The sequence below is a fragment of the Pan paniscus genome, chromosome 19 (genome assembly GCF_029289425.2).
Source record: "Pan paniscus chromosome 19, NHGRI_mPanPan1-v2.0_pri, whole genome shotgun sequence".
In the NCBI taxonomy this organism is placed as follows: domain Eukaryota; kingdom Metazoa; phylum Chordata; class Mammalia; order Primates; family Hominidae; genus Pan; species Pan paniscus.
Genome location: NC_073268.2, coordinates 64,151,468 through 64,168,459, shown reverse-complemented (window position 1 = coordinate 64,168,459; position 16,992 = coordinate 64,151,468). Strand labels below are relative to the sequence as shown.

Below are 16,992 nucleotides of genomic sequence, written 5' to 3'. Positions count from 1 at the left end.
TCAAAAAATAAATAAATAAATAAATAAATAAATAAACAAACAAACATACATATTCAACAGGTTATAGGAGGAGCTATGAATACTCATGAAGGTGGTCCCGACACATGTGTATTGAACAAACATTGATGTACTATATCACCCATATTCACCTTGGGATGGAGACCTAACATTTAAATGTATTACAATTAGGTCCTATATGTCAAAAGGCCTTTTCAGGACATGACGGCACGTTAAGTGGGAAGCCTCAGTAAACTGGCCAGAGGTAGTCCATGGTGAGTGGTCTTCTTGCCAGGAGAACATTACTGAAATCAGTCTGTTGTCCAATCAAAATTGTTCTTATGGCGGGTTGAACAGGGCTTCAGTTAGTAAGTGCCTATGAACTGGACAGGTTGCAGTTGTTTTCATATTGCTTATCTCAAGCTAAGTGCTTGTTTAGCTGCCAGAGAAAAAGAAAAACCTTGTGACAGTGCATAGTTTATTTTATTTATTTATTTTGAGACGGTGGAGTCTCGCTCTGGAGTGTAATGGCACAATCTCTGCTCACTGCAACCTCCACCTCCTGGATTCAAGCTATTCTCCTGCGTCAGCCTCCAGAGTAGCTGGGATTATAAGCACCCACCACCACGCCTGGCTAATTTTTGTATTCTTAGTAGAGACGGGGTTTCACCGTGTTGGCCAGGCTAGTCTCCAATTCCTGACCTCAGGTGATCCACCTGCCTTGGCCTCCCAAAGTGCTGGGATTACAGGCTTGAGCCACCACACCCAGCCACAGGGTGGAGGGGTGCATGGCCTTAGGTCCTGTTTATAATTTGATATCTTATTGCCACAGAGTCTGTTTCTGTCAATCTTATGATCTCTATTTTAACATTAATGCTTTTGTCTAAACCACAAAAGAGAGGGGGTATAATGAGGCATGTCTGACCTCCCATTCCTTCAAGGCTGGGAACTCTGCTTTAAGGTGTTTTGGGGGTCCCTTTGTCCAAAAGGGGATCTGTTCAGTCAGTGGCTGGGGTGGGGCAGTGTGGGGATTGGGGAGCTTATGATTTTATTTTTAGTTTACAAAAGTGATTGAGTTTTCTGTATTTTGTCTTCACTGAAAAATGTTTATTTTAAAAAGCTATACTAGCTCTAAAAAAAAGAGGGAGAGAGAGAAAAGAGAACTTTCATAAGGCTTGGGAGAAAAGATTTTGACTAGCAGTCAGCAGGTAAAGGTTGAAGGCAGAATATTTCGGGTTACAGCAATAGCTGGGGGCAGAGGAGGAAAAGTGGAGAGTGCAGGGCCTGGTTGCAGAACGGCAAATAGCTTGGTGTGGCTTCAGTATCAGGGACTGGCAGGATAACACAGGAAAGAGAAGCTGGAATTAGATTTCAGAGGCCTTAAATGCCAAGTGATTGAGTTTAGATTTCAGATGGAAACAAATTAGAAACAAAAGCAAGGCCCCTTTTTTCACTGCAACACTGAAACTCACTATAGTGTTACATTATTCAACTTGAATTTTTTTTTTTTGAGATGGAGTCTCACCCTGTCGCCCAGGCTGGAGTGCAGCGGTGCAATCTCGGCTCACTGCAACCTCTGCCTCATGGGTTCAAGTGATTCTTCTGCCTCAGCCTCCCAAGTAGCTGGGATTACAGGTATCCACCACCACGCCTGGCTAATTTTTGTATTTTTAATAGACACGGTGTTTCGCCACGTTGGCCAGGCTGGTCTTGAACTCCTGACCTCAGGTGATCCACCCGCCTCGGCCTCCCAAAGTGCTGGGATTACAGGCGTGAGCCACCGCGACTGGCCTTAAACTTGAATTTTAACTTTATGGTATCAATATGTAACTGTACTTGACACTTGTAGGTATTGCATTTTGGCAGGAATTAATTATTTAAGCAAACCAAATATACTTGTGCTAAAAACATTTAATAAAGTTATAGTTATTAAGGGTTTGGTCACATTCATCCATTGACTGGAGTAGGTAGCCCATGATTTTCCTATTATGGTATACAAAGAGTTCTTGTAAACTAAAAACAGCAACAACTACAAAATAGATCAGGAGTCTACAAACTATAGCCCATGGGCCAAATCTGGCCCACTGCCTGTTTTTGTAAATAAAGTTTTATTGGAATGTAGCTATGCCCATTTGTTTATGTATTGTCTATGGCTGCTTTTATACCACACTAGCAGAGATGAGTAGTCTCAAGAGACCATATTGCCTACGAAGCCTAAAATATTTACTCTCTAGACCTTTCTTAAAAAAAAAAAAAGCCAGACCCTGTAAATAGGTAAATAAATATAAATGGCTATTAGCTCAAAAAGCTTAAAAATGCTATTAAAGGTCATGTGCGGTGGCTCACACCTGTAATCCCAGCACTTTGGGAGGTTGAGGCAGGAAGATTCCTTGAGGCCAAGAGTTTGAGACCAGCCTGGGCAACATGGTGAAACCCTATCTCTATAAAAAATACCAAAAAATAGCCAGGCATGGCGATGCATGCCTGTAGTCCCAGCTATTCGAGAGGCTGAGGTGGGAGGATCACCTGAGCCCAGGAGGTAGAGGCTGCAGTGAGCCATCACTGTACCACTGCACTCCTGCCTGGGCAACAGAGTGAGACCTGGTCTCAAAAAAAAAAAAAATGCTGTTAAAGCAGTGATGGTTTTTGCTTCTCAAACTGGCAAAGGCAAAAAAAGAAAAAAAAGGGTAATATAATAAGGTGAGAATAAGAAATGGTTCTCAATTACTACTGCCAGTATTAATTTTACAACCTTGTTGAAGGCCAGTTTTATAGTATCTATTAAAATTTTTAGTGAGGATAATCTTTGAGCTTTTAAGAACTTGAATCACTTATTCAAGTTTTCAAAAAATTTATGTACAATGAAGTTCACTGTGATATTGTCTATAATAGCTGAAACATTGGAAGAAACAACCCAAATATCCATTGGTAAGAAGTTTTAAAAAATTACGTGGCCAGGCGTGGTGGCTCACGCCTGTAATCCCAGCACTCTGGAAGGCCAAGGCGGGTGGATCACGAGGTCAGGAGATGGAGACCATCCTGGCTAACACGGTGAAACCCCGTCTCTACTAAAAATACCAAAAAATTAGCCGGGCGCGGTGGCGGGCACCTGTAGTCCCAGCTACTCGGGAGGCTGAGGCAGGAGAATGGCGTGAACCCGGAAGTGGTGGTTGCACAGCATTGTGAATGCACTAAATGCCACTGAATTGTTCACGTTAAAATAGTTAATTTTATGTTATATGAATTTCACTCCAATAATTTTTAAAATTATATTCCTTTTGTGCAATTCGATACTGTACAATCCTTAAGAAAAATGGAATAGATGTATATAAACTAACGAGGAAACATGTCAAAGATATATTAAGTATAAAATGCAATTTGCCATACAGTGTATATGATATGAGCCTATTACAGTTTAAAGTGTACATATGTTTGAGAGAGAGAGAGGGGATAGAGAGAGAGGAGAGGGAGGGAGGGACAGAGGGAGACAGAGAGGGAGGGAGAGAAGGCGAGAGAGAGAGAAAATGGAGTGTGTGTGAGTATGTCTGGAGAAGAGAGCAAAGAATATGAATTGTAGTGGACATGCGTAGTTTTGGTTACTCATATCTGAATACTATTCTATTTGAGAAGTATCCCAGGATAGGTAGGAGCTGGTTCTATTGCTTTAGTGAGAGCCTAAAAGGGGCACATATTTTCTCTCCTAATTCCTTGGCAGCCAATTGAGAGATGTAACATAATTGGTTCAGCCAATCGTACATTCCCACTCAGCAGTTCCACTCTTATAGGAGTGATGCAAAGGAGCATTGAGCGTTGAGCAGTGTGGCCATGAGAGGTCTTTAGTTCGTGTCACTTGGTCTTGCCTTGCTATTAGTTCTGCCCATTTTTCAAGTGTGACCCAAACTTCCTGCCAGTTGTGTGAGCAATACGTATTCCTTCCGTATAATTCTTTTTCTGCTACATTTAGCCAGAGTTGACTCTTCTAGTTTGCAACCAAGAACCATAATTTTTAAATGCAAAAACAAAAAATAAATCTGAAGAAATACACACCTGCATGTTACAAGGTTATCTCTGGGCAGGTTACACACCTAAGAGTAGAGTAGCTGGGTCCTGGGGCATGTGCGCATTCAAGCATCATCAATAAAGACACATTGTTTTCCAAAACGATTAGACCGATTTACTCTCCCACCAAGCATTTTATGAGTGTTGGCTTTGTTCCACATCAACACGGTTGCCTGGTACTGTCAGCCATCTTAATTTTAGCCATTTTGGTGGATATGACATGGTATCTCATTTCGGACATAATTTACATTTTCCTGGTTACTTATGAGGTTGCATCTCTTTTTGTAGGTTTATTGGGTTTTGAATTTCCTTCAGCATAAACTGGCTATCCATATCCTTTGCTCATTTTTCTGTTGAGAAGCATATGTTTTCCTTATTGCCTTGTAGGAGTTCTTCGTATATTATGGAGATGATCCTTTGTCTATTGTATACATTGAAAATATCTTCTTGTTTGTGTTTTTCTCTTCATCCTTCCAATAACAATGTCTTTAGTCATTAAATTTTTTGATTTTTTGAGAAAGAGTCTCACTCTGTCACCCAGGCTGGAGTGCAGTGGCACAATCTCAGCTCACTGCAACATCCACCTCCCAGGTTTAAGCGATTCTCCTGCCTCAGCCTCTCAAGTAGCTGGGATTATAGGTGTCCACCACCACGCCCAGCTAATTTTTGTATTTTTAGTAGAGACAGGGTTTTGCCATATTGGCCAGGCTGGTCTCAAACTCCCAGCCTCAAGTGATCTGCCTGCCTCGGCCTCCCAAAGTGCTGGGATTACAGGCGTGAGCCACCCAACCCAGCCTAGATGTTTTTCATTTTTAACATAACTGGGTAAATATTTCAGCCTTTTCTTTTATGATTTGCTCTTTTTGTGTCATAGTTGGAAAGTCATTTCTTACACCTTTTGTACACATTATCTTGTTTTTCACATTTAGGTCTTTGATCTACCTGGAAGATATTGTTTGTGTAAGGTGTGAATTATGAATCTAAGTTTAATTTTTCCATATGGATAGCCATATGATTGTTTATAAAGAACCTGCAATTAGAAAAAATTAAAAATTTTTTAGTAGGAATAGATCACCCTAAAGACATAAACCTTGGTATTATAAGAACATACTGCATAAAAAAGGAACACTCAATTAAAATGAAAAGAATCATTTATTCAATAATTACATTTGGCCATTTGAGCAAAAATAATCCATTTAGCTACAGGAATCACATAAAGCACCAAAATAAATTCCAGAGGAAGTTAAATATAAAAGAAGCATTCATTTAAGAACAAGAAGATTATATTAATAAATATTTATGAGTCTTTCGATGGAGAAGGAGATAGCAACAAAAAAGTTTTTTAAAAACCCAAGAATAAATGTAATAAGAAATGAGTGAGATCTTTATGAAAAAAATGGAAAATGCTACTAGAAGGCATAAAAGGAGACTTATGAAGAAACATATCCTGTTTTTAAAATAGAGGTATTTTATATTATTATAAAAATCATTTTCCCTTAAGTTAATCTATACATTTAATACTATCTCACTAAAAACACAATCATGAATTTTAAATAGCCAAGGTGACATGCAAGTTTGTATTGTAAAATAAACACGAAGAGCAATCAAAAAAATTCTGACCATAGGTGAGCAATAATGGAGGACCTGGGTCTGTTTCATATTAAAACATATTACAAGCGTTTATAATTGTTGAGATGGTTCTTGGTGTAACCAAAATCAAGTTTGGGCCACTTGTCACTTGAAAGCTAAAAACTCAAGAGATGAGCTTTGGTGAAAGGAAGGTTAGCTTTATTGGAGAAGCCAGCAACCCAGGGGAGACAATAAACTAGCGTTCAAAGACCACCTCACCGAGTTGAGTCTCTGGATCAGGGAAATTAGAGGAATAATGATCAAAGCATTTTTGTGAAACATGTGCAGTCTCAGGTAGGCAGTTAGTCAATATTTTGGGGCCTTCTGCAGATGCCATCTGCCCTGTTCTTACCAGGCTGGTCAGCCCATTCCCAGACTTGTTGGTCATTGTATTTTCTTTTATTTTTGCTGAAGGTCCTGTTCTCCTGAAACTGTTTTTAGTGAATAAACTACCAACTCAAGCAAAACAATAATTACATTCAAGCATACAAACTTTTCTCTAACATGGAAGCAGTAGTGTTACCTTGGCAGATATTTGGAGTACGGGAGTTGCCTATGGAAAGAGGTGTCACCATGAAAGGTCTCAGGCTCTTCAGAGCACCTGGTGGGCACTCAGAACTGAAACCGAAAGTTAAAAAAATTATTTTCCTGGTTATATTGAGGCATACTTGACATATTAAGGTTGTATCAATTTAAAGTGTATAACATAATGTGTTGATAGACATATACATTGTGAAATGATGTCTACGATCAAACTAATTAACATATTCACCTCACATAGTTACTTTTTGTGTGTGATGAAAACACTTAAGATCAACTCTTTTAGCAGATTTCAAATATACAATGCAGTTTTTTTTTTTAATTTATTTGCTCATTTTTTGAGATGAAATTTTGCTCTTGTCACCCAGGCCGGAGTGCAATAGTGTGATCTCAGCTCACTGCAACCTCCGCCTCGCGGGTTCCAGTGATTCTCCTGCCTCAGCCTCCTGAGTAGCTGGGATTACAGGCGCCTGCCACCAAGCCCAGCTAATTTTTTGCATTTTTAGTAGAGACGGGGTTTCACCATGTTGGCCAGGCTGGTCTTGAACTCCTGACCTCAGGTGATCCGCCTGCCTTGGCCTCCCAAAGTGCTGGGATTCCAGGAGTGAGCCACCACACCTGGCCACAATGCAGTATTATTAACTGTGACCATGCTGTACATTAGGTCTCTAGAACTTCTTTATCCTGCACAGCAGACCTTTTCACCCTTTGACCGACATCTCTTCATTCCCCTACCCCTAGTGAACACCATTCTACTCTCTGCTTTTATACATTTGGCTTTTTCAGGTTCCACATCTAAGTGAGATCACCATGCAGTATTTGTCTTTCTGTGTCTGGCTTCACTTAGCATAATGTCCTCCAGGTTCATTTAAAAAAAAATGAATTAAGATCCTGAATAGATATTCCTCAGAAGAAGACATACAAATGGGCAACGGGTATTTAAAAGGGTACTCAGCATCACTAGTCATCGGGGAAATGCAAATCAAAGCCTGAATGAGATATCACCTCACACCTGTTAGAATGGCTATTGTCACGCAGACAAAAGGTAACAAGCTGGCGAGAATGTGGAGAAAGGGATGCCCTGTCCACTGTTGGTGGGAATGCAAATTGGTGCAGCCATTACGGAAAACAGTATAGAGTTTCCTCAAAAAATTAAAAAGAAAACTACCAGATGATCTAGCAATCCCACTTATGGGTATAAGGAAATGAAATCAGTGTATGGAAGGAATATTTGCACCTCTATGTTCTGTTCAGCGCTATGTTCAGCACTATTTGCAATAGCCAAGATGTGGAAACAACCTAAATGTCCATCAACAGATGAATGGATAAAGAAAATGTCACACACACACACAGGCACACACAATGTTTTATATATAGAGAGAGAGAGCGGGGGGGGGGGAGGGAGGGAGGGAGAGAGAGATGGACCCTTGCTCTAGTTTATTCATTTACTTATTTATTTTATTTTATTTTATTTTGAGATGGAGTCTCGCTCTGTCACCCAGGCTGGAGTGCAGTGGCGCAATCTTGGCTCACTGCAAGCTCCGCCTCCTGGATTCACGCCATTCTCTTGCCTCAGCCTCCCGAGTAGCTGGGACTACAGGCGCCTGCCACCACGCCCGGTTAATTTTTTGTATTTTTAGTAGAGACAGGGTCTCACCATGTTAGCCAGGATGGTCTCGATCTCCTGACCTCGTGATCCGCCCACCTCGGCCTCCCAGAGTGCTGGGATTACAGGCATGAGCCACCGCGACCGGCCTTATTTATTTATTTATTTATTTACTTATTTTGGAGATGGAGTCTCACTCTGTTGCCCAGGCTGGAGTGCAGTGGCACGATCTCGGCTCACTGCAACCTCCTCCTCCCAGGTTCAAGCGATTCTTCTGCCTCAGCCTCCCAAGTAGCTGGGACTACAGGCGTCCACCACCACGCCCAGCTAATTTTTGTATTTTTAGTAGAGACGGGGTTTCACCATATTGCCCAGGCTGGTCTCAAACTCCTGACCTCATGATCTGCCCGCCTCGGCCTCCCAAGTGCTGGAATTACAGGGGTGAGCAACTGTGCCTGGCCACACAATGTAATATTACTTAGCCTTTAAAAAGAAGGAAATCATGCCATTTGTAAAGACATGGATGAACCTGGAGAATATTATGCTTTGTGAAGTAAAATAGGCCAAATTTTTATATTTACCAAACCTTTGCCTGAGGTAGTTGACTCCCATTCTCCCTATGCCTGTGCACTCACCCAAGCAGGCTGCTCACACTCCACGCATTCGTGCTTTTTAGGATTACGAGAATTGGCCGTAGGACTTGCTGGACCAGCATCAGCATCACTTAGGAGCTTATGAGAAATACAGAATCTCAACCCCTTCTCAGACCTGAAATCAGAATCTGCATTTTAACAGGATCCCTCAGGGATTTTTATAAACATCAAAGTTTAAGATGTGATTACTAGATGAACGTTTTTGTCAGTGAAATAAAATTACCTATTTCCCCAACTTCTTTTAGCTGAACTAAGGCTTATTTTTAAAGTGTTGGCTGGGCGCGGTGGCTCACACCTGTAATCCCAGCACTTTGGGAGGCTAAGGTGGGCGGATCACGAAGTCAGGAGTTCAAGACCAGCCTGAACAACATGGTGAAACCCCGTCTCTACTAAAAATACAAAAAAAAAAATTAGCCGGGTGTGGTGGCGGGTGCCTGTAATCCCAGCTACTCGGGAGGCTGAAGCAGGAGAATCACCTGAACCCAGGAGGTGAAGGTTGCAGTGAGCCAAGACTGCACCATTGCACCCCAGGCTGGGTGACAAGTGCAAGACTCTGTCACACACACACACACAAAAGTGTTGTGTTTTGTACTCAAGTAGAAAATTCCTGGCCACTTCTGCACCTGATCATTATTACTGTGAATCTCTCTCTTTTAGGACATGTACCCACTGGTCTCAAATGCCATCCTGACCAGGAGCATATGATTTATCCTCTTGGTTGCACAGTCCTCATTCAGGCAATAAATACTAAAGAGCAGAACTTCCTACAGGGTCATGGCAACAACGTCTCCTGCTTGGCCATCTCCAGGTCTGGAGAGTACATCGCCTCCGGACAAGTCACATTCATGGGGTTCAAGGTGAATACAGTGAAAACGACTCATTGTCAATTTATCTAGAGGTGCCTCCCTAGAAGAACTGCCCTGCTTCAAGTTGTTAGTTCTATGTGGCAATGTGCTTTATTCTTCCTTCTTCTTCCTTTTGACTTCTCTTTTAACTCATTTTCATTCCGTCAGACTGGGAGTGAAGGACTCTGATGATTTTATACCCGAGGTTGCAGCTTGTGACTGATAATGCTCACAAACAAAAGTTCCCGCTTAAAGCTGTTTCCATTGTGTTGCTGTCATGTTTGTAGAACCTGATCTGACTTCTAGAAAAGTGATAGAGTGGGCTGGGCACGGTGGCTCATGCCTGTAATCCCAGCACTTTGGGAGGCCTAGACGGTCGGATCCCCTGAGGTCAGGAGTTCGAGACCAGCCTAGCCAACATGGTGAAACCCCATCTCTACTAAAAATACAAAATTAGCAGGGCGTGGTGGTGCATGCCTGTAATCCCAGCTACTCGGGAGGCTGAGACAGGGAGAATTGCTTGAACCCAGGAGGTGGATGTTGCAGTGAGCAGAGATCTCGCCATTGCACTCCAGCCTGGGCAAAAAAGAGCAAGACTCCGTCTCAACAAAAAAAAAAAAGAAAGAAAAAAGAAAAGTGACAGTACTAATTGTTTTTCACCAAGAAGGGTAGCTATCTCCTCAGATGCTTTTAATGCCTCCCTATGATCTGACGGTGTGTTCTTGCCCCCAGGCAGACATCATTTTGTGGGATTATAAGAACAGAGAGCTGCTTGCTCGGCTGTCCCTTCACAAAGGCAAAATTGAAGCTCTGGCCTTTTCTCCAAATGATTTGTACTTGGTATCACTAGGAGGCCCAGATGACGGAAGGTAATGAACTAAACATAGTTACTTATTTTCTTTATTTTTTTTAACTTTTATTTCAGGTTCAGACGTACATGTGCAGGTTTGTTATATAGGTAAACTTATGTCACGGGTTTGTTGTACAGATTATTTCATCAACCAGGTGCTCAGCCTAGTACCCAGTAGTTATTTTTTCTGATCCTCTCCCTCCTCCCACCCTCCACCCTCAAGCAGGCCCCAGTGTCTGTGTTCCCTTCTATGTGTTGATGTGTTCTCATCATTTAGCTCCCACTTATAAGTAAGAACCTGTGATATTTGGTTTTCTACTCCTGCCTTAGGTTGCTAAGGATAATGGCCTCCAGCTCCATCCATGTTCCTGTAATTCTCATGATCTCATTCTTTTTTATGGCTGCGTAGTAGTCCATGATGTATATGTACCACATTTTCTTTATCCAGTCTACCATTGTTGAGCATTTGGGTTGATTCCATGTCTTTGATATTGTGAATAGTGCTGTGATGCACATACAATCATATGTGTCTTTATGGTAGAACAATTTATATTCCTTTGAGTATGTAGCCAGTAATGGGATTGCTGGGTTGAATGACAGTTCTGCTTTTAGCTGTTTGAGGAATCACCACCCTGCTTTCCACAATGGTTCAACTAATCTACTCTCCCACCAACAGTACATAAGCATTCCCTTTTCTTTGCAACCTCACCAGCATCTGTTATTTTTTGACTTTTTAATAATAGTTGTTCTGACTGATATGAGGTGGTTATCTCATTGTGGTTTTGCTTTGCATTTCTCTAATGACCAGTGATATTGAGCCTTTTTTCATATGCTTGTTGGCTGCATGTATGTCTTCTTTTGCAAAGTGTTCATGTCCTTTGCCTGCTTTTTAATGGAGTTTTTGTTTTATCTTATAAATTTATTTAAGTTCTGTATAGATGCAAGATACTTTTTCAGATGCCAAGTTTGCAATATTTGCTTATTTTCTGCAAGGCGTATTTCCAGAAGTGACAAGGGCCCTGTCCCCTCTAATGTTCTCTCTTGGCCCGTCTGTATTTCAGTATGCATTGTCTGAAAAGCCTCTGAGAAAAATACCATAAAAGTGGTTTTCAAAGTTGGCTGCATGTTGAAATCACCTGGGCAGCTTTAGGGAATCACTGGTGCCTGGGTGTACCTTCCGAGAGTCCGATTTGATTGGCCTGAGCTCTAAGAGTTATACAAGCTTCCCAGTACTGTGTTGAACACAAGTGGCCAGAGTGAGCATCTGTAAGGAACATGGCTGTGCTTTGGTCAAGGATAGGCCAAGGTAGGATGTTTACATCCTGCGTGACTCAGCAAGTTTAGAGTGCAGGCGTATAATTCCACTGTTAACACAGCCATGTTGCCATAGCATGGGAAAGGCCATCACTTGGCTCTACACCACTATTGTCTGTTAAAGGTATAATTGCCCTGTGGTCACTGTGCAGGTGCCCTGGCACCCAGAGAAAGAGAGAGAGAGCCAGAGCTGTCCATCTTTGCAGATGGACAAGGGGGAGCCAGGACACAGCTCAGCCAGCTTGTGCCCAGAGAGACAAAGAGTTAAGCTGCTGACCCTGAAGGCAGGGTAGAGCTGGCTGCGCAGCTGTATGTGGGAGATGCCAGCTCAAGCAGCGGAGGCAGGGCAGACAGTGTGAGAAAGCTGTTGATGAGAGCTGCTGCTGAATAAAATCATCTTCCACCTGCCTACAGCCCCCGAGTGTTCTTTCTGCTCATCCACCCACTCACCTCGGACTTCAGCATGGGCTGGACCTGGACCCTGGGATCTGACAGCATCCATATCTTGTTTCAGGTCTTAGTGGAAAGGCTTTCAATTTCACCCCATTCAGTGTGATAATTTGCTGTGGGTTTGTCATATAGGGTCTTTATCATGTTGAGGTATGCTCCTTCCATACCCAATAGAATATTTTTTAGCCACAGAAAAGAATTTTTTTTTTTTTTTTGAGATGGAGTTTCACTCTTGTTGCCCAGGCTGGAGTGCAATGGCGCAATCTCGGCTCACTGCAATCTCCGCCTCCCAGGTTCAAGCAGGCAGATCACCTGAGGTCAGGAGTTTGAGACCAACCTGGCCAACCTAGTGAAACGCTGTCTCTACTAAAAACACAAAAATTAGCCAGGCATAGTGCCGGGGCCTGTAATCCCAGCTACTTGGGAGGCTGAGGCAGGAGAATCGCTTGAACCTGGGAGGCAGAGGTTGCAGTGAGCGAAGATCGCACCACTGCACTCCAGCCTAGGCAACAGAGCAAGACTCCAGCTGAAAATAAATAAATAAACAAACAAACAAAATATATTAGGAAGAACAATCAATGCAAGACATTCCTATGTAAATGTCAAAGGATCACAATCTGTAGAAGAAAAATAGTAACACCTGAGGTTTGTGTGGGATTTAATACTTCAGTACACTTCTATGTATATTTTCTTATTTAAGCTTCATAGGTTTATTACAAAGGAAATTTATATTTGTGTATAGTTATATAACGATAGTTCTTCTCTTACTATATAGCAAGTCAACAAAATTTTCATGAGATTTCCTCTTTTTCTTGTCATTCACAAGTGGTCACCCCTTCCCTGGCTCATTACCACTTGACTGTTTCTGGTAATAAATGTATTGGCCGGGTGTCGCGGCTCACACCTGAAATCCCAGCACTTCGGGAGGCCGAGGCAGGTGGATTACCTGAAGTTAGGAGTTTGAGACCAGCCTAGCTAACATGGCGAGACCCCATCTCTACTAAAAATACAAAAATTAGCTGGGCATGGTGGCAGGCGCCTGTAATCCCAGCTACTCAGGAGGCTGAGGCAGGAGAATTGCTTGAACCTGGGAGGCGGAGGTTGCAGTGAGCCAAGGTTGTGCCATTGCACTCCAGCCTGGGGACAAGAGCGAGACTCCGTCTCAAAAAAAAAAAAAAAAAAAAAAAGAAAAGAAATGTATCCAGAAATCCCCTGTTAACATTCTTAGCTCAACTTTTTTTTTTTTTTTTGCAAGCAGAAAAAGCCTTGTTTTATTTTAATGACTGATCTATGTAATCACCAAGAGTGCTATCTACAGACAAGAAATGGGGAGCTTCTATTTCTTAGTTTCTTCCTCCTTGGGCAAGTCTTGATCTTCTCCTTCTTGGCCCGGAGGTGCTCTTCACAGTGCTTGTGTGCTTCCTTGGTCTTGCATCTGTGGGCCTGAGCCTGTTCAGCTGGGAGCTTTTCACAGGCTTTGTCTGCCGTCAGCTCATGGATATGTTCCGTGAGAATCCAGTTGTTTTTTGAATACATTCCCCTCCACCTTCAGGTACAAGCTGTGATATGTGTGGTGATCAATCTTCTTCGATCCATGGTATCTTCAGAGCAGGTGGCGCAGAATCCTCATTCTCCTCATCCAGGTTACTTTCTCTGGCAAAGGGCTGCACCCTTTGGCTTACCTATGTCCATGTGCCTGCCCTTCTGGCGGGCCAAGGTGTTTTCCCATCATCCAGCCAGGGAATGGACAGTCACAGGCTTATGGATAATTAGCCCATCTTTGATCAGCTTCCAGATCTGCTGGTGGGAGGTGGCCTTGGCAATTTCATTGGTCTCATTGGGGTCCAACCAGACCTTCTTTTTGCCACGGCAGAGGGCACTAGAGGCAAGCCCCTTCTGAAGCCCAAACATCCTCATGGCTTTGGCCACTGCAGCGAAAGAAAAGAGTTCCAACATCCTTCGTTCAACTTAAAGCAGTTATTCTCAACTTTTGGTGCACACTGATATTACCTAGGAAGATTTAAAAAACACTGACGCCTGGGTCCCACCCCCGGAGATTCTTGGAGCTAGGCCATTAGGCCACCCCAATCCCACCCCCTGTCAAAGAGACTAGGTCTTGCGGGGAAAATGGCCCCTTAACCAAGGTTAATCTGGCAAAACTGTTAATCTCTGCTGTAATTTTAAGCTGCCTAAAATTTGCTTGCAGAACATTCAAGAATGTTGAAAAGCCAAAAGAAAGAAAGGAAAACAAACCTTGCTGTACTAAAAAAATGCAATATGCCCATCCCTGGATAGTCTCTGTGGTGAGAAGGGTGGAGTTCTGCTGATTGGTTTGGAGAGTCAGGGGTCAACCCTGAATGTGTGGCAGGGGTTTATTCTACCCAACCCATCTAGCTTCTACGCAGAGGAAAAGAAACAAAAGGGAAGCTGCCAATTGTAGTGGACATCCTATAGTTTGCATGCATCTTTTTTTTTTTTTTTTGAGATGGAGTTTCACTCCTGTTTCCCAGGCTGGAGTGCAACGGCATGATCTCAGCTCACCACAACCTCTGCCTCCCAGGTTCAAGCGATTCTCCTGCCTCAGCCTCCCAAGCAGCTGGGATTACAGGCGTGCACCACCATGCCTGGCTAATTTTGTATTTTTAGTAGAGACGGGGTCTCTTCATGTTGGTCAGGCTGGTCTCGAACTCCCAACCTCAGGTGATCCACCCTCCTCGGCCTCCCAAAGTGCTGAGATTATAGGCGTGAGTCACCGCTCCCGGCCTGCATGTATCTTTTAAATTTTGTAACCTATTTATGAAACTTTTTCCATTGATGTCATCATGGTATTCATGTTGTAATGCAACCTGCTTTTTGACTAACTTTATATGAAGGACATCTATGTCCACACACGTAGATATAGATCTCATTCTTTGCCATAATAGCATAGTATTCCATTGTACAGATGTGCTGGAATCTATTTGGCCAGATCTCTATGTTGTTGCCCTTTGTTTTATCTATTTTTAAAACAAATTTGTGTTTGTGCGGGGTGCAGTGGCTTACACCTGTAATCCAAGCACTTTGGGAGGCCAAGGCGGAAAGGATCACTTGAGCCTAGAAGTTCAAGACTAGCCTGGGCAACAGAGGGAGACCCCTGTTTCCACAAAAACTGAAAAATGAGCCAGGCATGGTGGTGTGTGCCTGTAGTCCAGCTACTTGGGAGGCTGAAGTGGGAGGATTGCTTGAGCCCAGGAGTTTGAGGCTGCAGTGAGTGGTGATCGTGCCACTGCACTCCAGCTGGGGCAACAGAGAGAGACCTTGTCTCAAAAAAAAAATTGTTTTTGAAAAATTAAAGCTATTTCTGGCCATGGTTTATAAAGAAACTGTGCTGTCCTACTATGCAAAAGGATCCAAAATTCAAAAGCATGACTCTTATATCCCCCTCACCTTGAAGATTCTACTACCCAGAGGCACTTGGATTTTTTTAATTGAAATACATTTCACATATCATAAAATTGACCTGTGTTAAGGTGTACAGTTGAGTGGTTTTTAATGTGTTCACAAGGTTTGCAATCATCATCCACAATTTTAGAATGTTTTCAGCACCCCAAAAAGAAACCCCATATCCAGCCAGGAACGGTGGCTCACGCCTGTATTCCCAGCAATTTGGGAGGCTGAGGCGGGTGGATCGCCTGAGGTCAGGAGTTCGAGAACAGCCTGGCCAACATAGTGAAACCCTGTCTCTACTAAAAATGCAAAAAAATTAGCTGGGCGTGGTGGTGGGCCCCTGTAACCCCAGCTACTAGGGAGGCTGAGGCAGGAGAATCGCTTGAACCCAGGAGGCGGAGGTTGCAGTGAGCCAAGATTGCCCCATTGCACTCCAGCCTAGGCAACAAGAGCAAAACTCCGTCTCAAAAGAATTAAAAAATAAAAAGAAACCCCGTACCCATTAGCAATCACTCTCCATCCCTCCTCCTCCAAGCCCCAGGCAACCACTAATCGACCATCTGTCTCTAGCTTTGCCTATTCTAAAACATTTCTCATAAGTAGAATCATACAATATGTGGTCTTTTGTGACTGGCTTCTTTCACTTAGTGTAATGTTTTCAAAGTTTATCCATTTGTGGCATGCACAGTATTTCATTTTTTATCATCAAATAGTATTCCATTGTGTAGACAGCCTACATTATCTTCATCTATGCATCAGCTGATGGACTTTGAGTCATTTCCACTTCTAAACTATTATTAATAATGGCGCTATGAACATTCATGTACAAGATTTTGTGTGGACATGTCTTCATTTCTCTTGGATACGAGGCACTTCTTTTGAATAGTCTTTGATTTTTGGTTCATCATCTAGTTATCATTTAAACTTTTTAAGTAGTTTACCTCCCAATTTTTCCACTTTTGATGGTATCTGTTAATGTCCCACTGTGGAAAAGGGAGAATTTATGGCTCTTATATGACTTCCTACCTCCCTATTCCTGGTGATCTTGGTTATACCTTGATTTCAGACCAATGTGATAATACATTCCATATGTAGAAAAGTTGGGAAATATAGTTAGGTATGTTTTTACATGAACAAGATTTGTAACATTTTCATTCTTTTTCTTTAAACACTTTGATTCGAACATTTAACATAACGCCCCCTCCCCAGCATTTTTTTGTATTATGATCCACACCCTATTCAGTGTAGGATAAAGCTGTATGATTGCACCCAGAAGAAGGAAGTGTAACCCTATAGCTGCAATTCTCACAATGTGGTCCCCAGACCAGCAGCACACACATCACCTGGAACTTACAAGAAAAGCGAATTCTCAGATCCCACGTACTGAATCAGGAACTGCGGTGCTGTGGCCTCGCAGTCTCTGTTTTAATAATTCTTTTGTTTGTGTTTTTGTTTTTGTTTTTTGTTTTTGAGACACAGTCTCGCTCTCTTGCCCAGGCTGGAGTGCAATGGTGCAATCTTGGCTCACTGCGACCTCCACCTCCCGGATTCAAGCGATTCTCCTGCCTCAGCCTCCTGAGTAGCTGGGACTACAGGTGCGTGCCACCACATCCAGCTAATTTT

The 16,992-nt window shown here is 42.6% G+C and overlaps 1 protein-coding gene and 1 pseudogene across 3 annotated transcripts in view; one reads left to right on the top strand and one right to left on the bottom strand.

Annotated features, from left to right (window-relative positions):
- CFAP52 (cilia and flagella associated protein 52) overlaps window positions 1-16,992 on the top strand; it is a 62,362-nt gene that overhangs the window by 1,502 nt on the left and 43,868 nt on the right. For 2 of the 3 annotated variants that reach the window (XM_034942386.3, XM_003818087.4), the window contains exons 2-3: window positions 9,142-9,341; window positions 10,062-10,198. In XM_034942386.3, the coding sequence (XP_034798277.1) occupies window positions 9,142-9,341; window positions 10,062-10,198 (337 nt within the window). The remainder of the gene's footprint in view (window positions 1-9,141; window positions 9,342-10,061; window positions 10,199-16,992) is intronic. The other variant, XM_034942387.3, reaches the window with a different exon arrangement.
- Window positions 12,797-13,860, bottom strand: LOC100984449 (large ribosomal subunit protein eL19-like; annotated as a pseudogene).